Here is a 23,292-nt window from a genome sequence, read left to right as displayed (position 1 = left end):
GGAAAATTAGAATAGCAGTAATACTTCTTCTGAGGCAAATGCCAACATTTTTATTGCATCCTAATAGCATCCTATTCTACTCATATTGTATATTTAACTTGTTTAATATCAAGATGTAGTATGCCCCAACATTGTTATTAAATGTATTTTAAAGAATTTAGGTCCCATAAAAAATGTTTATATTCTTCCAAGTATGTATGAAAACAACTGTTACCTAAACTGCAATCCATTTGCCGTCTGAAAAGTTTGAAGTGTCAGCATTTGGACAGGAGGATCCTCGTTTCATCCTCAGTTTTTAACTTGACAATAGGAACAATTTGTAGGTCTGTGCTTTGATGCTGTCTCCTCCCTCTCTCCCTTACTTTATTTCCATATAACAGAATCTTCACAAAACTTCTTCTGTCCTAGGTGAGGTATGAAAACTGGGGCTTTGGAGAACCAAATAATTATCAAGGAGTTGAACTTTGTACAGAGATCGGTGGTGAATCCAGCATGCTTTGGAATGACAGGCACTGTGATTATATGTACGGATGGATTTGCCAAATAAGAAAAGGTATTGCTCACTCCTGCGTATTAGTGTAATAAGATGTTCTTGGTTGACTTTTATCTTGTAAGAAACAAAAATTTTCAAAGCCTCTTTATAAGAATAGTTCCCTCCTTCTCTTGCTTTAGGTACTGTTTTGTTTGATAAGAATGTGTAGTTTGAGGATGGAGCCTGGTTTCAAGATACTTTATTTCTATATTCACATGTTGATTACTTGCTGAATTCTCATGAAATATGTGTTTGGATGCTTTTTATTTACTGAAGATATCAAGACAATATCTATAATTTAGGGAGCACTTGAGTTTCACTAGCAGTGCATGTATTTGCATTTGAGCTTTTTAGAAATTGCAGCACATTTAAGTGATTTACTGCATTCTTATAGTGGGACAGAGAGCAGCAAAATAAAGATGTTACATTATATTATTGACAATAAATATCAGCTCTGCCTTTCATTGGTAAGATAATTTCATAGGTATAGATTTTCTTAATAAACATCATTACTACTGAGATTTTAGTAAAAAACTAATTGGTAAGCCTGAACTGACAGAGGTTTTCTGCATAATAAATTCCTTTCCTGGTACACTAACGATGACATCCAAGATCCCATCTCCATGATGCCTTAGCAAAAAAAAAAAAAAAGGAATTTTTCCAGTGAGATTTTATCTGGGGAGATTTGTAAGATCATAGTAGAAGTTAGTTTCAACCAGAGAAAGATGGAAAGAACCTTACCCTGTAGTAGTTAGGGCACTCCATCAGATGATAACTCAGCCTGCATTCCTGCTGTCTCTGGTTCAAGTCAGAATTCAAGTATTTGTGGCCAGGGGAAGAGAGAGAGATGGAGATCCAGGACAATTGTCTCAATAGAGTCAATGCTTTGGGACATAGGGTTTACTGCTTTCAATGAGTAAAAAAAAAACTTGATTCAGGTAAAGTTCAAGGTATTTATAATACTTTGCATGTAAGGAATAGCCTCAGGGAACAAGACTACATATTTAAAATTGAATATTATATAAAAAACGAGAGATTTAGATTATTTAGTTCCTTCTGCATTTTGATGTTAAATCCATTGCTAACTGTGAAAGTCAATATCAGTATTAAAACATGCCTGTCAGACACAGTAAATATCTTCTCTTCAGACAGAAGGTATACAATCATAATAAATGTTTTTTGTCACAGGGGCAAGTGTGAAGCCTGAACCAACAGAATCTCCTACACCCGGTAGGTGTTACTGCTATTGCTCCTTGTGTGTGTTTGTGTTCTAAAGCACTAAAATTTTATTAAGGAGGACTCTTGCATCTCAGGAGCAGAATAGTTAGCTTGGCAATTCTCTTACAGAATTCAAGACCACTGAGGATGGATGGATCATACATGAAGACAAACAGTACTATTTCAGCACAGAGACTGTCCCTATGGAGGAGGGTCGTGAGTTCTGCAAAAAGAACTTTGGAGACCTTTCTGTCATCGAGAGTGAAAGTGAAAGAAAGTTCCTCTGGCGATATGTAAGAAAAATCATTAATACTATGGAGTAAACCATCCAAAACGAGTGAGCATGGGCACAGATCCCTTTCACCATGGTGTTCTCCCTACAAGTTTTGATAGTGAAGTTGCAGTTACACTAAGCCAGATTAGTATGAAGAACAAACTAATGCTAACTTTTAAGGGATCTGTGGCTTCATTTTAGCAAAAAGTATTACACTGATGAGTTATGATTGTGTAGGATATCTTAAGTACTGTGGATCAAAGCATCAGCTGACTTACATGCAGCACTCAGAACACTGGATTTAGATCTTACCTGTTTAGCTAACCTATAGTCTACCTAGTCTCTTTTTGGTCCTCAAGTTTGCTCCTTTGCCTCCTTCTTCTGAGAATATAATTATGGAGAGAGAAGAAACTAAAACATAGATTATGCCATGAGAAAGAGCTTTGAAATCCTATTTCCTATATAATTGAAACTGTTTGCTTTTTATGCTGGCTGAGGTCAACTTATTTTTAATCAGGAATGTGCTTAAAAGTTATATTTGAACTACATAGAATGTTTCCTGAGCTGGCTGAAGAGTGACAGTGAGAGGACACAGGGACATGTATCAATTTATATCCAAAATGTAGGAAGGGGCTTGTGTCTGCAAGAAATTAGTCAGATAATGTCCACTGCAGAGACTGTGCAATAGGTGCTGATTTCAGTGGCTTCCAAGTAAAATGTGAGAAGTGTTGATACAGTGACCACACCTTTTGGCCAATGGTGAAGTTTGAGTGTGGGTTGTCACCTGTGAGCTGCTTTAACTTAAATGTTGTAGCTAGAGAATATATCCAGTTCATATCCTCTGTCAGTTAGAGGTATTTTACTCATCAGTAACATACTAGGTTTATATGACAATAGAGGGCATTTGTACAATTTTAATTTTTGCATTCTAGATGTTGAAAAATGGCAAAGAGGATGCATATTTCATTGGTTTACAACTGAGCATTGACCAACGTACGAGGTAGGACATACCCAGTTTTGAGTCATAATTTAAAAATGATTGTATTCTCAAGTGGTTTAATTACATCTTAATTTATCTCTAGATATCCAGAAGAAATGCTGCATGTTTCCTAAATAGAATTTGTTCAAAGCTAGACAAAAAATTACACTGCAGCTAATGTATTTTGAGTTTTTATTCAGGAATTCTACTTTCCTTCATTATGCGATTTATACTGAAAAAATAAGTAGATGTTCTAGCTGTAAATATATAAGACTTTTTGTAGGTAAAAATGTTCTTTAACCCCATCCTTAACCGTTGAGAACAGACTCTAATAAAGGAACAAATGAAACCTATTTTCTTTTTCTAGAACAATGATAGCTGTTGCACTGTGAGGTCAGGCAGGTTTTCTGCAAGCCTTTCTGAATGTCAGCATGCAGCACCACATTGATTTTGACATGTGATGTTTATTTAGGCCTGGATTCAGTTCAGTCTGTGTTTGAGGTGCCTGGATAGATGGCTAGTAGTTCTCAGTTCTCCTTATAGTCCACAATAGCAATGAGGGACCTCCAGAGGACAATTAGGATGTTAGGTGAGCCTCTGAAAATGGGGTGTTTCTGCCTTGTGGTTTCATAGGGACCCTAAGATGAATATACTTTTAAGTACCTTGTGCATGTGTCTGAATGATCGGCCTGGGCACCTCTGTCACTTGCAGACCACTAGAAAGATATGTCCTAATAATTTTCCTGGTTACAATTTTGTTTTTTATTGCCTAATCTACATGGATGTTCAGCTTTTCCAATGTTTGTATTTTATGTTGTATGTCTTTGAGCAGAGTAAGTTTAATGCAATTAGTAAAGAGGCAAAAAAACTCTGTACATTTTACTATGAGCAGCTATATTAAGCATATTAAAAAGTTACTTTTTTAACACAGAAGAAGTTCTATTTTATGTTAAAGAAGTATTTTGTTGGATTGTTTTTCTTAAGCTGGATGGATGGCACTCCAGTGAATTATTTGGCATGGGCACCACATGAACCTAACTTTGCAAATAATGATGAAAACTGTGTTGTTATGTATAAGAATTTAGGTGAGTTTTGTATGTTTTTCCAGGAATTTCATTATTTGTGTGCTTGCGTCACAACTTTTTTTTCTTCTGCAAAGCATCCTTTCTTCCTGGTTTTTTTTTTTTTTGTTCCTCTTTTACAAAAAGTTATTTAAGTAGACCATAGTATTACTTACAGGACTTAATAATTTCATACTCTTGTGCTTACCTGAAGCCTAACAAGGGGAAGCTCTGATAGAGGTCTGTGGCCAGAGGTCTATGGTTGGGATTGCTGGTTTATATTTTTTATTAAAATTGACCTAATGTGTCACTGCGAAATTTCTAGTACCTGCTTCTACAAAGCTTTTACCTTTATGTAATTGCAGCTAAAAAGTGACATATTTTCCCTAGACACTGATATTGAATGATAATAAACTGAGAGACAGCTTTGATCTTATCTTTCACCTAAAAGCACTGTACATGAGAATGAGTGAAACAGATTTTTCATTAACCAGCTTGAGATGTGGTGTCATACAGTTCTCAATTTATCTTACACCCAGGGTTTTGGAATGATATAAACTGTGGCTATCCAAATCCCTACATATGTGAAAGGCACAACAGTTCCATTAATTCAACTGTTCCTCCAACAACAATTCCAAGTCCAAGAGGATGTCGTCCAACCTGGCTTTCTTTTCGTAACAAGGTACCATAAACAAACACAGTCTATGCTGGATGTTTGGCAAAGCATATAATAGAAAACAAGGGAATTTTTAAATCATACTGTGTCTTATTAAAACAGACTGTTGTTATTTTTATGCAGAGGGCTATGACACATGCATGATTTTGTTTGTTTGCCTATCCGTTGTTTTGCAGGAAAAGTGCTTTTCTGATGCTTCTGATGAAGCAAATTCAGTTGCAGTTGATGAAACACAATTCTCCAGTCAGCTCTTCAAATGTTTTGATTCACATTTAGTCAGAATTCCTGAAGTATTGATGCCTTGACCTTTGTGTTTTTTAACCAAGCTGTTAAATCCTTTTTACTGACTACATTTTGTCTTCCTTAACTTTACTAACATGGTACATGTTATAGAGTAAAATTAATAATAAGGCAGACTAAGATCAGTCATGCATAACTTAGCACTGTCAGCTGTCTATAGAAAAGTCAGGATTTGCTTATTTTCTAGGGATTTCAGATCAGATCTAGTTGCTGAGCAAAATGCTTTAGTGAGACTTCTAATTTTATATTGAACTAGAACCAACACAAAAGCTCATTGAAATGTATTTTTTCAGATAAATGCATTATTTTACTGTTTTTTTTCATCCTGCTCTGTTTAAAACAGTGATTATCAATTGAGGGATATTGGAGTGAAGATAATATATAGAGACTTTGTTCATATTTTAGTGTTACAAAATATTTGGATCTACAGAAGAGGAGCGTGTTACTTGGCATGCTGCACGAACAGCTTGCATGAATTTAGGAGGAAACCTGGCCTCGATCCCTAATGAACAAGTGCAAGGTACTGTGCACAGTTTTGTAGCAGCTAGATGAGACAACATTTAATCCTTACAGGCTGGCTGGGGTTTTGTCTGAATATGAACAGATTTGAATAATGATTGCATATATAATTTTTGTTCCAAAACATATAATTTTTAGAAATCTACAATGAGGTCTTCACTTGAATCTACCAAATTTTAGTGTTGGCTCAGAGAGATATATATGTGTGTACTGTCCTGGCAGCCAAAGTAGTGTTTTTTCCTGCTTGCACATGATGCCAGCTGGACCCTGCAATTTCCAATCCAAACAATGTGGTTTTACTAGGTGGCATTAACTTGCTGCAAGGCTTTCCTTTTAAATCAAGTAGAACAGCTTTGGGATGAGAACTGCCTGTGGGCAGCTTGAAACAGGCTGAGTGCTCACACCCATACCCAGAGCTCTCCACACAGAAGTGCCTCTCTTTTCTCTGGAGGAGCTTGTTCCAATGAACCCAAGAGCTGCATCTGTGCCTCAGGGAGATGAGAGGGGGAAAACTACCCTGTGCTTGAATAAACATGACACAAGTCCAAACCAAATACAGGAGAAGACCTTGATAAATGTTTGACTGACTTTGATAGATAGACCCTTTTATTTAGGCATACTGTTTTATCCTACGTGTGAATATGATGAAAAAAAAATGCTGCAAAACATATATTGAACTCAAGAGAGCACATTGAAAACTCAACCATTTTAAAAGAATGCATTGAAGTCTGAGCAATTAAATAGTTTTAATTTAAACTGCTGATAAGAACTTAGTACTAAGTATGTTTTCCACTTGTAAAGAGCTGAGGAATCAAACTTTCATTTTTCAAACAGTTATGTTCTTATTTTACATAATTTCTGCAGTGGTTAATTCATGCACAGGACTTGAATTCTAGGTAAAAGAGAAATGAGGAATGGAGCTATTAGCAAAAAACTATTATCATTGCAGGAAGTGCAGGCATAAAGGCCTGAGTTCCTGTTACAGTTTTTGGCAGAACAGTAATGCTAATGTTTGGCAAAAAAATCTGCAGGTTTCATTCCTGGAGGAGTAAACTGCATATATTTAAAAATGCTGAAGGAAGGTGAATGATTAATAAAGCAGGCAGAAATTAATCTATTCTTTTCAGAGGAAAAAACATTCATAACCATGACTGCAGTGGTTGGCAAAAGCCGTGGTATATTAATTTTATCACCACATTCGATGTATCATGGATTAGCAGATTGAATAGAATTAATAATGTTCATGATGGATGAATATCAGCTGACCTAGCCTACTCTGTTTGTGAGCTTGCCACCTTAGCTAAGACACATCAGCACCCACCTGGACTGTGCAAAGCAGTGATAATTGATTTGCTTGTGTTCAATAGTTCTGGTAAGTCTCATTTGGAGCATGTTTCTTGTGCATTTTGCTCCCTGCCAAGGCAGTGCAGGCTGTTGCCCAGCTGTCCAGGGAGGGAAGGAACATTTTGGTGGCTCTGGAGCAGCGCTGCTCATGCAGATACACAAATGGCAGGAGCTCAGTGGTGCTGTCGTGTCACAGGGGGGCAACATCTCTTGTGGGATTATCAAAAATGTGTGTGATCCCCACAGCTGGTAATGTCTTGAACTAGGATTCAAAAGTGTCTTGGGACATTATAAAAACAATTTCTGTTATGTTTTTGGGGTTCATTCCAGTACCAGCTTATATGCTTAGATGAAGTATTTTGCCCAAAGCCACAGTTATATATCTACTTACCCATTCATCAACTCAGCATTCATCTCCTTTTCATCTCACCTACTTGTGTTATCAGCACTGGAGTGCTCTGTATTTCAGAAAAAGTATTTAATATCACCAATCTCAGTGAGACCAAATATTACAACTGTTCTATGTTGAAATTATTCCTCTTTATCTTTGCATTTTCTTTTATTCTAGCTTTCCTTACCTTCCATTTAAAAGATTTTGCCACTGAGACATGGATTGGATTAAATGATATAAATCATGAGATGAGGTTCCTCTGGACAGATGGAACAGGGGTTTACTTTACAAACTGGGCCAAAGGCTTCCCGTCGGGCCATATGGGTTTATATGCATACAGCGGCCAGGTAAACAGCAATCACAAATTGTTACCTGAAACTTGATTTTATAGAACCATTTAGGTTGGAAAAGGCTCCTAAGATTGTTTAGTTCAACTACTAATACAGCACTGCCAAGGCCACCACTAAACTGTGACCCTATGTGCTGCATCTACATATCTTTTAAATACCTCCAGGGATGGTGACTTAAACACTTCCCCCTGGGCAGCCTTTTCCAATGCCTGAAAACTCTTTTGTTGATGAAACTCCTCCTCATACCCAATCTTGTTGTGTCAACTTTGGGCCATTTCCTCTTGTCCTGTCACTTGTTATCCAAGGGAAAATAGATCAATACCCACCTTGCCTAGGATTGAATTCATGCATTTGTGGTGATTTTAGGTATGTCACTGCTTGACTTTCATACTTTCATACTTGTATACCTGTTGGATGTAAATCCAGGTAGAGTGAAGCTTTTGAGCCCTCGTGCAGTTGCTGTATCAGCTGGTGACAGGATCCATGGAGTGCTCATACACAGACTTGTTTCAGTTTCCAGTTCGTGAGGACTCCACAGCTTTTGTGTTCAGCCTGTGTTCTCTCATGGGCTGTGTAAAGAGGGCAGTGGTTCTCCTGCCCCGTGGCATTTTCCCAAAAGCACAACAATGGGAACATCCTCCCAGTTCTCTGGTGACAGCTGTGCCTGAACTTGGCAGGCTTCCCAGCTGGCATGTAGTTTGCAAGGAGGCATTCACAAACATTCCCCTGACACAGGTGTCTTACAGCAAATAAGCAGATTCTGCTGGTCACAGTTGCAAAAAGGATATGGCTCTATAAAAAGACAGACATTCAATTTTTACAAGGGGAAAAAAGCCCCGAACCACCAGAAAATAACTTTCTCTATTTCTCTGTCAAACAAACTGATCTGATAGGTCACAGAGTTCCTTTCTCTCTGATCATGTGTGTGTACTCCAGAACTACAGCACTTTGTAGTGTTAACTCTATTTCTCCTGAATGAAATTTTTAGTGTAGAAATTTGATTTTTATGTATAATATCCTTTTCCGAGTCTTTGAAAGGAGCACCTGTGAGTTTCTTATCTCTAAAGGAGGAAAAAAATTAGGTAGAATTTGGAGTACTAAAGGAAAATATTTCAGAAATGCTACTTCTCAAAAAAATATATATTTGTCTCTTTTTTATGTGAAGTAATAGGATTTTATTAAGTCTTATGTGACAACTTTTAAAGTCTCTTTTTCATAAATTTTATATTTGTATTTAATCCTACTTGATCCTACCAAAAATTATTACCATATTTAGTAAAAATTAGTATGAAATTGTTCAATTGGAAAGATTTAAATCCAAATGGTTTTCACCCAAAAAAATGAAGTAATTATCTGAACATCTTCTCAGATGGAACAGAAAAAACCCCAAACAAGTAAACAATAAAATAAGTATGGGTGTTTCATTGCACAGAGCCACTTGTAATCCTGCAGGCTTTTGAAGTAATCACTGTTTATTTAATATGTGCTAATCTAATTTCTAGCTATTGTGTCCATGTCAGAGAAGTTGAAATGTCACAGCAAGGCTGGAACTGACAGAGAAGTGTCAGTCTGCCTTTGGGCGGGAGCTGTTCTAACTTTGCTGTGTGTACTGTTACAGCCTGAAACAATAAATTATTGCATTGCAATTTAAGGGTTCTGTTTTATTTCTGGGGCAAAGTTATCCAGTCTTTTCTGCAATGATTGATCTGATTTCTCTTTAAATTGCCTGTGACTCCTCTCCATGCTGTATGCTTAGGGATTGAGAATACTAGAATTGCTCTGGTCCTCTTACTCACCCCAGTGTTGTGCAATAGAAAGTAACAAAGGAATTTGTGAAGTGTAAGAGGCATAGAACTTCCACATCACTTGTGTAACTTAAAGCTTGTGCTCTTAAATGTTACAAAGATATGAGACTAAAATTACAGCATTACTTGTGTCTGAAGATGCAAATGGGGGTCAAAAGTTTCATATTTGCTTATTCTAGCTATTTTTAACTGGTGTTGTATCTCTTTGCCTTGAGGCTGATTGTGTTGCCATGAAAAACAAATCTGTTAAGGAAGCAGGGAAGTGGGCTGATCAGAGTTGTGATAACAGCAGAGGATATATATGCCAAATTAATGCAGGTAATTCTCTTTTTAGTTAAAACCAAACCCTTTTTTTTTTTTTTTTTTTTTCCCCCAGGAAATTGCTTAAATATGTGGGTTTAAACATGATTTTTCTTCCAATAAAGATAAATGCACGAATTGTTCTTCAGTCAGGAAGAAAAGGGTCAAATAGTCACATGTGTCAGAAGTCCAGTTAGTCACTGCTCTCATCTGACCCTTCCCAGCAAATGCTGTGTTGCTATTTTCCTGAGCTGGAATTTGTATCTGCATCTTTGTGTCTAGTATGACCCTTGATATGACATTTGTTCCATAGTTTTTAATTTTCTGAGTACATTGGCTTTCAAAACATGTTATGGAAAATGCTGGTTTGTACATGTAGCATAAACTATCTGGAGTGAGACTGTAACCTGTCTGCACTGAACTTGAGAAAAATTGCCTCTAAAAAAGAGATGAAAAATATTTACATCTATCCTCTGTTTAAGTATCTGTGTAATTTTTAAGGACTGGTCTGTTGTGACCATTTTATTTCTAGGAAAAAAATCATTGGAAACCAAACAGCTTCTGCAAACCATTTCATTTTATGAAAAAAGATTTTATGAAAAAATTCACGACCTAATCTTAAGTAATTTCAGTAATACTATTCTTGATGATTACACAAAATATTCCTTTACTCTTTATCAGAAGTTGCTTTAAGCAGCTCTTTTCCTTTCTACAGCTTTGTAATTGAATTTTCCTACTATTGCTGGCTTAAAACATAGTGCATCTTACCCATGCTGATAATAAACCAGGGAATATGAAATAAGGAAGACTTTTGTTTTGTTCTATATGCAACCACAGTGAAATCATAGCCCCCTTTTGAACAAGTATATGGGTCTTTTCTCATCCTTTATTTTACAGATGCTGAATTTCTGCCTTCTACAACTTCATCCCCATCCAACATTATCCGTTATGGGAATAGTAGCTACTTGTTCATCCACACCAAAATGACATGGGAGGATGCACGGAAAAACTGCAAACAAAATCAGTTTGACCTTTCCAGTGTCTTAGACCCCTACAGTCATTCCTTCCTGTGGCTGAAGATATTAAAGTATGGGGTGCCTGTGTGGATTGGTCTTAACAGTAATGTGGTAAGAACATTAAACTGATTGAACATGATGCTGCTTTTCTCATGGACAAGTCAAGAACTTAAAAGTCTTATCATTTATCTTTATTTTAGTTTATTTGCTTGCATCTTGGACCTAAATACTTCTTTGTGCTGTCAGAGGAGTCCATCCTCTTCTGTTAATCTGATTAAATTGTATATAGTGCAAGTGCTTTTCACATTTTTTCTATGATATTCCACTCTGTTCACTTCCAAATAAGGCATTTTAGTCTAGCATATTGGAACATCTCTTTATATATTTCAGGTATAAGTGTGATATAAACTCCTAATATTTTAGAATTTACAGAAGAAAACATCTATTTTAATAACAATACCTAATTTTGAGATGTATAAGAAAATGCTATTACTATAAATATTTTAACATTTTTGAGGATATTTAGCAAAATAATTAATTAGTTTACTTAGTTTAATTGTATTTGTCTCCCCTTTCTCAGTTGTTTGGTATTTTAATACTTTCTGCAATTTAAATAAGATATCTTCTTCTTGGCATAGACACTTGTCCCACACACTCCATTTGGCTGAGCAAATGAAAAAAAACCCCAAATATATGAACTTAGCACACCACTTCCCAAAAATCAAAAGATGCCTCTAACATTAATCAGCAGGATAAATGAGTTAACCAGCTTTGGTGGGAAATGATTGCTCATTTAAATGTATTTCAAGTTAAAATAATCTACATGTCTTGAAACTTCTGGGGAAAGAGGTAGTGCAAAAATTAGTCATCAGAATTTCACTCCCACAATTTATTTTGAATGAAATTATTATTAGTTTCAAATTAAAGATATTGTTAAGTTCAACATTAACTCAATGTCACTTTGCATTTCCTTTTGCTGAAAAGCACTTTTTGAACTGCAGTATTTCCCAATAAATACCTGTTTGTCACAACAAAAATTTCAAAGTGTCAACCATTTGTATTTGTTAGTGGTTTCTAAGAAAAGCCTAAGAAAAGTAAAAAGTACTTTTAGGATGAAGTACTGTGTAGACAGAGTAGATTGATAGAGTTTAATCATTCCAGCTGATGGTTTTTTTCCTTAGACCAATGGACATTATGAATGGATTGATAACTGGAGAATGAAGTACACGAAATGGGCTGAAGGGGAGCCAAAGCTAAAACTAGGCTGTGTCTATCTTGACATTACTGGAGTCTGGAAGACAGGATTCTGCAATGAAAGTTACTTCTCGGTTTGCAAAAAATCTGATGGTAAGAACTTGAAATCTGACCATTCCAATTTAACAAACATCTCATTAGAGATGTTGGTGTTTGTTTCCAGAGCTAAATAGATTAAATCATTAGAATTTACTTAGGTTGAATTGGGCCACTTTAAAGTTAGGGCAAACACATAATAAGAAACAGCTAGTGTGACTGTGAATAGCTATCACTTTATATCAAGTGTTAGTTATCGCTTTATTTCAAGACTGTTAGACAAATTTTGTAAAGCTAAGACTTACACTACTCTGCTATTTATTCTCCTATTGAATAAACTTGCAGTGTCAAAACCTGCAAAAATCAGAAGGCATTGAAGTAAGGAAGTAGTAACATGGGTTTTTTTTAACTATTTTTAATCAGTTCAAGCTCCCACTGAGCCCCCTCAGCTTCCAGGAAAGTGTCCTGAGTCAGAAGGACACAGATCTTGGATCCCTTTCCGAGGTCATTGCTACTACATTGAATCTTCATCTTCTAGAAACTGGGCCCAGGCATCTTTAGAATGCCTTCGACTAGGTGAGTATCCTACTTTTCCTAAAGTAAGTATCAAAAGTATCAAGTAACAAAACCTACTTGTTTTCCTAGCTGTGGAAAGCCGAACATGTGAGATGTGTTTTTGTGAGTTCAAGGATGATCCAAGTGTTGGACAAGACAGTTGCATCCAATTATTACCTTAATTGGAGAGGTAATGGAAAACCTGTGGCCCGCACTGCCTCGTGCATGTGGGACCAGGCATGAGAGGAGCCGTGTGGCCTGGAGTGAAGATCATGAAAATAGAAACCTTGTGCTTTGACCCTGATAGGAGATAAACAGCTTTATCCACAGCAGTCGCTAAAGCTTAATGGAATTTGTATCTTTTGAATTCTTGATCTAATTTCTCCCTTGATTATTGCAGTTTTATACTACTGGAGTGAAAACTGTTTAGTTTGGATAATATATGAGTAAACTAGCGCTGTTGTGCAGCTTCATTCTCTCAACTTCCTTCTTTGGGAAACAGATGAATATTGGTTATGATGGACTTCATATGTCTGCAGCATTGTTGGTTATGGCATTGGTGGCAATGTGACATAGGTGCCTGGTCTCCCATCAGATTATGCAGAGATCTTACTCACTCTCACACCAGCAGAATTTATTATAGCTGTATCTTCACTGGAAGTATATATTGTCATGTGCTCAATAAGAACCTACCAGCGAAACCCATGGCAAATGTAGACGGCTGGTACTGGGTGAGAAGGTTCACCCTCTCTTTTCTGATACTCAGGTTGAAGCATTTTTTTGAAGCAGTTTGTTGACAGGGCAATGAGAACGTTTTCCCCTGTGAAACATCTCTTTCTCTCCCTGTGTCTTCCAGGTGCCTCTTTGGTCTCAGTTGAGGACTCAGCTGAAGCCAACTTTCTGACCTATAACCTTGAACCACTTGAAGGCAAAACATCAACATTTTGGACAGGAATGTACAGAAATGTGGATGGTACTTTCTCTACTTTTAATGTCTTTTTTTAGTGAATAATTACTGCAAGCTTTTTGACATAAGTGTTGAAAATTTCACATTATAATTCTGTAATAAGGAAGATAAAGCCAGACAGAATACGAAAGAGGCTGCTTTAATTAAATCCTATATTTGATGATTATTGCTTTCACAATAATGCAATTAAAATTCAATTAGATAGATATTTCTATTCTTATGATAGACTTTAATGTACAGTCTTGTACTGTTCAGGTAAAAAATACCAGTATAACTCTCAGTGGCAGGATTGCAAAATAGTTCAGGTGACTTCAGGTGGGATTTTCTTGAGTTTTGGAAGATTATTTTTGCAATTGCCTACCCAAGCAGTTGAATGACAAACTTCTTAGGGATAAGACAATTTTTCAATTACATTGCTTGAATCTTAACCAGGAATAGTGAAAATTATTGGTAAAGGAAGAATTCAGGAGTAGTCATTTATATGCATGACACATAGAGGAAAGCTGAGGTTTACTCATGCGGTCAGTTGACACAAAAAGGGTTTCTTGAAGTGGCTCTAGAGCAGTGTAGAGCAGCACACTTCTCACAGTGATCATAAACGCAACAATTCTTCAGTTCTTCATTATTGCTCTAGGTAGTGATTATAGCAATTTCAGCATAACTGCATAACTAAATTTCATACCTTTATTTTTGTATCCAGATTGTATTCAGTTGCCATGTCCTTACAGAAAGGGTGTCAGGAATTATTAAGAAAAAAGCAAAAAAAGGCAAAATATATAGAATCTTACAAAAATCAAAATACAATTTTCATGCTGAGTCTAAGAATTTGCTTGAGTACAACTTACAGTCACAAGGAGTACATTTATTCTAAATAAATAGCACTATTAAAAGAAAGAAAGAAAAAAGGAACCAGAAGGAAGAAGCAGAAAGTCCCAAGCATAGCTGAGCAACAGTGATCACAAGATTTTGGAAGGAGATCTACAAAAAGGAAGATTGTCTGTGTAAAACTTGTGGAAAGGAGTAGAAACTGGAAAGCAAATGAAATAAAATTGGACCTAGAGAGACTTCAGTGTGGGATTTGAAAAAAGTAACACAAAACCTTCCTACAAATTACTGAAATAAAGAGTATTCTGGTGAAGTTATATTTTAACTTCACTTATTCCTATAAATGGAATAAATAATTGACACTAGACCATTGCTATCACTTGTGGGAGATTATTCTTGGAAATATCTTGCCTTTGCACCACCATAAGCCAGATTTGTCTGCCATTTTCCAAATACTGATATTACATCATTTACATAAAAACTCAGGGACAACATGTGTCAAAAGTAAATAGCTTAGTGGTCCGTCTCCAAAAGTGGTGACAAGTAAATTTCTCAGAAAGGCAATAAATATGGAGCATGTGAAAGTATGGAAATTAAGATGATTTTTTTTTTCCCCCCTATTCAATGTTTTTTCAATTAGGGCTATGGTTGTGGTTAGATGGCAGTGCAGTGAATTTTGTCAACTGGAATGTAGGAGAACCTTCTTCTCAGCAAAATGAGCACTGTGTTGAAATGTACGCAGACTCTGGGTATTGGAATAATTTCTATTGCTCTTCCTACAAAGGATATATTTGTAAAAAGCCAAAAAGTAAGTGCTGCATTTATGAATTTGTTTTATATATGGAATATGCTCTCTGTAAGCTAGTAATAGTAGGTGGCTGTTACACACAATGCATTTCAGCTGGATGTTCTGAGTTTTTGTAAATGCCAAAGGATGCACATTTCCATGACAACAAAAAGATAGAATGACTCTTCAGAAAGTAGTTCTGGACAGTAGTCAAGTCCCTTAAGAATTGCTTTTAGAAGACAGTGTTCATATCTCAGCTGTACCTGGTGTATGCACTTGACGAATTTGTGTGTTTTCTATCACCAATTGTTGAGAAATCACAATGTGAGGATCATGCCTTGTGTACAAAAATCTGTCTCAAAAATATGCAAACATACTGCTCAGGGTATCCCCTCTGCTCTGCCCATTGTTTATTTCCCTCTGCGAGTTTTATGTGCACGTGTTTTCTGAGTATGATGTAGTGTTTCTATTAATTCAGTATTTATGAAGTGTGACTTCTTTAACAGCTTGGGATCTTTTGTCTCTGTGTCCTCCTGCTGTGGAAAGATGAATGAACGACAAGCAAAGCAAATAACATAGTTTGAATGTGCTAAACTGAAGGCATCCTGAAATAACTGAACGTGCAAATTTGACAGTAGGGACATCTAGTATATATGTATTCCTAAAAGTCATCATAATAATTTCTTTCAGCATACATTGCAATACCAAAATCTCTTACTTATGCTTCCTAAGAAGGTTGAAATGTGTAGCTGCAGTACACTGACTTCCTCTACAATACTGGAAATGGGAGAAATTCTGCTGTCCTTTCTGTAAATTTGTTCTCATGCAAAATTACTCTTACTTACTCAAATGCTTGTAATGATGACTGTGTCTTTTACAGGAAGCACTGCAACATCTCAGTAAATCCACCCTTTCAGAGTCCATTTCTCAATCATTTTGTATTGTCTTTGACAAAAATTCATAGACATGGGTGTGGGATTTCTGGGCTGTTCAGATGGTCTGGGGAAAAGCCCAAAGATGGCCTTGGGCCCCCGGGTTCGAAAGGACGAGAGGAAGCTTCAGATTTGTTCTTGGTCTTGGTGTTTATTAATTGCTTATCTAAAAGATTTTCTCTTGGCCTGACAGAGTTCTGCTCAGCAGTCAGCCATGGGCACACACACTGAAAGCCCCTGGGGCGGTCACCTATCTTTATACCCGGAGTTACGTATACAATATTTATCATTTTTCTCCAATACCCTCTACCCTTATTAACCAGTGTTCCCCTAGTAAGGTCCAATCCTGGAGTGCCAACATCACCACAGAAGATGGAGGCCCAGAGGAAGAAGAAGAAGGAGAAGGGCACGCCCCAATCCCTCCATCTTGCCTCTCTAGACCCCCCTGTACAGGGATCTTAAACCCTGTATCTCACACTCCAATTAACTTGTCCCTTCACCATTCACCCCAGTGAAATCCTCCCATCCTCATACTGATGTCATCTCCCATGTGGGATCAAAGTCCAGCCACCAGACATCTCTGGCAGCATTCCAGGACTCCCGAGCCCCCCAGGGGGGGTCTGGTTCACCCTGCGCCCCAGTTCTGAGAGACTGAGATCCCACACATGGGTACCAAGTGTTAAAACAAATCCCCACTGCTCCTTTTTGACCATTCAGTTCAATTATTTGTGCTACTACTGGCATTCACCTGTTTTGATGCTGACCAAAGAGCTGAAAGCTCTCAGATGAAAGCATGTTACTTGTTTCTACAATTAGCTTTAGCCCAGTCTAGTCTACTAATCTGGAATGCCACAGATTCAACCTAATTCCAGTGTCAATGCAAGGATTATATATTCACTCACCCCAAAACAGGACACAATCTAGTCCTACATTGTTATAGAAATGCAGCTTTTCTTGGCATAGTTTTTCAGAACTGTGACAATGCTCCATGTGCAGAATTTAAACAGTTATAGCTACAGACAAATAAATGGAGCATTAGAAGCATGGTTTTACCAAATTGCACTGGCTATTGCTGGCTGTATTTGTTGTTTTCTGAAGAGACTGAAACAAAAACATGATGGAAGTTTTCCCGTAGAATAGATGTTGTTTTCTGTTTCATTTCATGTAGAATAGATGTTTTCTGTTTCATTTGTTGAGCTAATTTTTACCACAGTAATTTGAGAGTTCTGTAGCAGGTCTATTCCACAAAGTATCTAACTATTTCTTAAGTGAGGAGATGCTCAGTCTCGAGAAGACAAGACTCTAGGGAGACCTTAGAGCACCTAAAGGGGGCTCACGAGACAGCTGGAGAGGGACTTCTTATAAGGACTAGTGACCATCCAAGGATGGAAATTCACAACCTCCCTGGGCAGCCTGTGCCAGTGCTCAGTCACCCTCACAGTGAAAAGTGTTTCCTGACATTCAGAGGGAGCATCTTTGAGTTGCACAGTGGTGGTGCCCACACCCTCTCTTCTGTCACTGGGCAGCACTATGGAAAAGATGTAAGCGGAGACTGGAAAAATAATTTAAATTCCTGAGCTCACCTTTTTCAGAATGAAACATGACACATTGATTCAAGATTTAATAATAAACTGATTTTATATCCACCTGGCAAAATAGATACCCTCATCTTAAATGATGGCTTATTTACCCAGCAAGCCAGATTTCATGGCCTGACGTTAAAATTTAAATGAGTTATAAACCTTTTAGTTCAGATATGATACCTGCTAGGGCACTGTGAATTTCATGAGTGATTTCAAGTGTCTATGGAGGTAAGCCATCAACGTCTATTGGAAAACCAAATTTATTACATTTTCTGTATTTACATAACAGGTACTGAAAGAATTTTTATTTATATTGAGGATTATATTTGACCATGTCTATCCTCAAGATACTGTATAGATTTTCTTTTGGTTTCATTCTGATGTCTGGATCAGTCTTCATGGAGGCTTTTGATATTCTTTTTTTGCTAGTTTGTGTAAATAGCTACCTATGAGACCAGAATATGCTAGAGTGCTGTGCTATGTCTTAGGTGTATATAATTTTGTATGAAATAAATCCAAGTGTTTTCAATATTTAGTGGTTTGTATTACCATATACTTATCTGAGCATGATTTTCAGTATGTTCCAATATAAAAAAATAAATAATGTAGAAATAAATAATGATACAAAAATATAATTATTTTTTAATATTTTCAAGTTCCAGCAATTGAAATGCCACTGGCATCTGAAATGCCACCAGCTGAAATACCTACAATGGGTAAGAATATTGTCTTTCAAGTAGAAAAAACTAGTCCCACATAAGATCATAAACCAAAAATATTTTGTATTATGTCTCCTAAATTTTCTGTTATATGGAAGTACTGTACCTGTTTCCTAGGATGACACTGTTTCCTTGTAATACACAATATAGTCTATTTGGGTGCATCTCCAAATGCAGATTTTAAAAAATAATATTTTGTGATATGGCATGCAATATTAGTGATTTAAAATCAAGTTATTTTATGTTGCTGCCTCTTCTTCTCCTTACATCAAAACAAATTAACCCCTTTTTCTCAGAAGATCATTCTAAAGAACTTGCTTCCAGTAATCAGATAAAGACTTCTGTAGCATTCTCTTGATTTCTTCCTATTTGTTTTCAGCAATGACAAAAGATGAAAAGGCTTCTACCCTAAACCACAGCAAAACAGGAATTATAGTTATTGTTGGTATCATCATCCTACTTGGAAGTGGCCTTGCAGGATATCTCTTCTACAAAAGAAGAAAGAATTGCTTGCCAACAAATGACAGCTTTGAGAATAATTTGTATTTTAATGGTGATGCAGTTCCTGGAATTAGTGACACAAAGGATCTTGTGACCAACATAGAGCAGAATGAACATGCAACACTGTAATGTAACAAAAGGAAATGTAATGTAATATGTAATATAAAATGTAATGTAATAAAATGTGCCTTGTTTTATTAAAATTATGCAATTAGAATGAAGCCAAAGGTATTTTCTCATGTGCAATTACTGTACTAGCCTGTTTCTGTGTCTGTGTAATGTCAAATACTGCATTAATTTTATTTTGTAGCCATTATATAAAGTGAAAGATTTCAGATCTCAGGATTTGGTGATCACACTGGTGAATGTGGTTCTTAAGAAAAGTGATAATGTTGGCTAATTATTAAATGGAACTGTAGAAATGGATAAAATAAAGAAAGCAAAATCCAAGAGCACCTTGAATAACACACACAAGATTTGAGGTTTCTTCATCAGATTTGTTTCAAACCATGCTATTGAATTCAAAGCTATTCATTAAACATCTTCTAAGTTTATCATCTTTCAAGTATTCCCATGGATTTAAGTACAGGCATAGTCACTAGAGAATAAGACTGTATTTGGGCACATTTCCCCTTTGAACCACATGGGCAAAAAGACCTTTGTGATATTTCAGTTCCACAACTTCGTACAACACAGAAAACCAAGATTGGAGTACTTGCAGTTTATATATTCCAGGATTTTATCAGGTGAAATCTGGGGGCAGACATCTGAAGTGGAAAAGTGTGGTTGATAGTAGCTGCCAGTTTTGGCTGGCCACAAGTGGGTTTGTGGGTGAGGGGTGATGAAGGTCATGGCAAAACTTCCTTCTTACCAGGCAGCAGTCACTGGGGAGAGGGAGGAAGATTGCCTGAGCACGTTCTGGAGGTTTCTAGGAGCAGAAGGTTTCTGCAGAGCTGTTATGGTGATCACGTGTTGGTACTGCTCTCTACAGCTTCTCAATAAGCAGCATAGCTTTGTGGGAAGTGTGCTGCAAGTAAAGAAAAATTTAGCTTTACCAATATAATAGTTACTATTGATTTTATTTGCTTTCAAAAATGGTTAAATCGGCTACTATTTATGGACATCTTCTATTCCCCAAGGAGTTTATATTCCTAATTTTTGTAGATCCTGTAAAATGTAAATCATGCGTGATTCCTCACTTGCTTACAAAGATTTGCAAGAATAGATTTCATGGTTTCAGATTTTGCTCTGTGAAATAAAAATAACTATGTTTGATTTTAAAATAGGTTTGTATTTTATAGTCTCATCTAAATAAGACACTGTAACATGATAAAGTGAAAAAGGAGATGTTACCATAGGGGAAACATTCCAGGAGAAGTTGTTAACAAGTATTATATCAACCATATTTTCCTGAATCTGTCTCAGGATTAAATCTGCTTAAAGATAAAACAAAAATGTGAGTTGAGGGATTTAGTAAAAGTCTTAAATTACATACATGTGTAGGTAAGATGGGAAAATTTGTCCAGGAACTCCTTTTCTCTGGCTCTGCTTTCTTTCTCCCAGCTGTTCCCTTGCACTGTTCCTACTGCTGTTTCCATTTTTAATATACAATTGTTTAAGCATGTTTTTTCAAGGATCAGCACCTCTAATGGTTTTTTTTTATGCCATCTGATGTGGCTCCTGACTGATTAATGATGCTAAGGCCATGCTGTTTCGGTTATATGGAGGAGTGGTGCCAGGCAGAAATTGATGTGAAACAGACAATAAAAGGCCAAGAGAGCCTGACTGAAATCCCAGCTCACTGTGCTGGCTATTGAGCAAACAACAAACAGGTGCAGTCTCACCCAAAAGAAGCTCAGTCCTCTTCTGGGCCCTGCACAATCTTAAAATGGTGTCTGTACACTAAGTCATTCCTCCAGATAACCTTTATTCCCATGCACATATGCAAAGGTATGGCTGCAAAGAAGACGAAAATAGAAGAGATATCTCATTTCTGGTTCTTTGCCATACTTTTAAAGTACATCACTGAAAAGTGTCAAGGAGGGAATCTAGCCATTGAAGCCTGGACAGTTCTGAGCTCATTCACTCATTTATTTTTCCAGAAATCCAGCATCATCTCTGAGTTGAGGAGAATTAAAAATGCCATGCACGTTAATAGCTGGCAGTAGATGCAGGTTCTTCTGTGTCAATTCTGCTCTCCTGTCCAAACAGATATAGAAAAATAGAGAAGGTTCCAGACAAGAAGCCCTACTCTGAAGATGGAGCTGCTTAGCCTGCTCCTTTTAGAAAGAGTGTAAGTTAAAAATTACTTGTAAGATTTTCAGAAGAGGGGGAAATTTAAACTGCATGGCTTGTAGTATTTCCTATTTCAAGACAATGGAATTGACACAGATTTCCCATTAAAGAGATTGATACAGAAACAGTAGCATTTACAGCACAGGAAATCCTTACAGTTCCATGTCATAAGCAGAAAGTGAGCACTGATACTTTATGCACAAACTATAACAGAAATTTTTGAATAGAAGGTAGAGAAACAAACTTGAACACTTTAAAAAATATCTAATTAATATAAGATCAAATGAAAAGCTTTTACCTGGGAACATAGATAAATAAAATATGCTTCTCTATTTGACTGGAAAAAAGAAATGTGTCTTACTGGAAATGAGTCATGTTCATATGGACACACCCTAATTTTATATTTTACATATTCTGATCCTTCACCAAATCTTTTAACCATTTTCTACTACTGACTGCTATTCATATTGGGGCTGGTCAGGTGCCTTAGAATCAAATTGTTGCTCTTGTGATCTCTTACCTTGTCTCCCAAGTAGATGACATGACGTAGGGGAGGTCTCAGGCTGTATTTTGCGCGCGCGCACGCACACACACATACACACACACACACACACACACACATATATGGGTATATATATATTCACAGAGGAATTGAGTTCTTGCTTTTCTGAAACATACTTGCTGTAAAAACAAGGAAAATAATTCCTTGAAAAACAAGATGATGAATAGTATGAACAAGGGAATATGAACAGAAAAGCAAATAAATGTTTTGACGGATCTCTAAGAGTTTATATCTATAATCATCTGATGCTGCCAAGATTTCTTACATTTGATCAGGTGGTTTAGGAAAATGAAAGGAAAAAAAATTATTCATTATGTAACATGAAAATACAAAAATAGAAAGGTTGTTCCCTTTTTTTTTTTTTTTAGGCTAGAATGTTCCTACTGAGGTTTAGAGTGATTTTTTTTGAAAAAAATAAATGTTTATAACTTGGAAACTGTGATTGTCCTATGTGTGGGGATTCTGGATTGAAATCTTAGATCAACTTATCGCAGGCTAAATGATCACAAAATTACTTTCATATTTTAATATAAGTGGATTTTTAAAAAATGAATGTAGGGAAGCATCCAGTTGAATCCAGTTGGCCTCACCCATCCATTTCTGTGAGCACCTGAGGAATGACTTGATGGCAATATTCAATAGTGTGTAACGTTTTGTCTCTTCACATTGCTCTGTTTCTTGGTACACTTGTGTTTAATTCTCATTTCCCCATTTTCTCTGAAAAAGTTTGGACTTTAGAAGAAAGGTGGTGAATCTGCACACTGTGAGTGTGACTTCCTGCCTGGTAGCAGAGGCTGCCAGAGGAACAATGCTGACTCAACACAAACCCCAGCAGCTTTTGTTCCTCGCCACTTTTAAAGCGTCAGGCTGTGCCTTGCCAAATGGCAAATCCTGGAGCACATCTTCCCAGCCCTCTGCTTTGCTTTCCCGCTTTGTGGGCTGTGATGCAATCCGCTCAAACACACAAACACTGAGGTAAAGCTGACTTCAGTATGTTTTACACTTGTTCAGCCTCTCTCAACAGATTAGCAGTACCAGTCCCTCACCAACCACTGATCCTTGCTCAGAACAGAACCAGCTTCCTTTTCTCTGTTGTAATTATCCTTGTTACACCCTGGTAGATTTGGCTATTCTGAGATGTTTTATACAGCAGAACCACAAGACATATTTGTCTTGCTCCTGAACAAGGAAGGAAGGAAAGATGGAAAACTGAGGTTGCATGTTCAAACACTCTGGTGTTGGGGAGTACCAGAATGCTTGACTGCAGCCATCCTTACATATGGATCATAACTTAGGGAGTGATTGCATTCTGCTGCTTTGTGGAGCAGCCCTCATTTCTTCCTCTTTGCTCAGGTCTCTGTATCCTTTTCAGGCTCCCTTCTTCGCATGGCTTTGCTCTAACTGTGTCTGCTGGCCTTGAGGTCTGACCATTCTCCCTCACTGTTGTGGCTTTGTTGTACTCCAATTCCCTGCATACATTATCAGACCCAGTTTTTCATCTACATCTGAGT

General features: G+C 36.9%; 1 protein-coding gene across 1 annotated transcript in view; it reads left to right on the top strand.

Annotated features, from left to right (window-relative positions):
- Positions 1–19,304, top strand: part of LOC128935237 (macrophage mannose receptor 1-like) — a 52,751-nt gene extending 33,447 nt beyond the window's left edge. Inside the window, exons 15-30 of the mRNA XM_054273395.1 lie at positions 409–553; positions 1,721–1,762; positions 1,880–2,043; positions 2,957–3,024; positions 3,988–4,088; positions 4,604–4,746; positions 5,446–5,560; positions 7,472–7,641; positions 9,665–9,767; positions 10,647–10,876; positions 11,947–12,112; positions 12,479–12,631; positions 13,467–13,583; positions 15,043–15,210; positions 18,361–18,420; positions 18,803–19,304. Coding sequence (XP_054129370.1) covers positions 409–553; positions 1,721–1,762; positions 1,880–2,043; positions 2,957–3,024; positions 3,988–4,088; positions 4,604–4,746; positions 5,446–5,560; positions 7,472–7,641; positions 9,665–9,767; positions 10,647–10,876; positions 11,947–12,112; positions 12,479–12,631; positions 13,467–13,583; positions 15,043–15,210; positions 18,361–18,420; positions 18,803–19,053 — 2,196 coding nt within the window. The 3' untranslated portion in view covers positions 19,054–19,304. The remainder of the gene's footprint in view (positions 1–408; positions 554–1,720; positions 1,763–1,879; positions 2,044–2,956; positions 3,025–3,987; positions 4,089–4,603; positions 4,747–5,445; positions 5,561–7,471; positions 7,642–9,664; positions 9,768–10,646; positions 10,877–11,946; positions 12,113–12,478; positions 12,632–13,466; positions 13,584–15,042; positions 15,211–18,360; positions 18,421–18,802) is intronic.
- The last annotated feature ends 3,988 nt before the right edge of the window (positions 19,305–23,292 follow it).

The sequence above is a fragment of the Melozone crissalis genome, unplaced genomic scaffold, assembly GCF_028551555.1.
Source record: "Melozone crissalis strain CALT ecotype California unplaced genomic scaffold, PUWL_Pcris_2 ptg000016l_1, whole genome shotgun sequence".
Classification (NCBI taxonomy): Eukaryota; Metazoa; Chordata; class Aves; order Passeriformes; family Passerellidae; genus Melozone; species Melozone crissalis.
The sequence above is the reverse complement of the archived record's forward strand: the minus strand, read 5'-3'. Positions and strand labels throughout refer to the sequence as shown.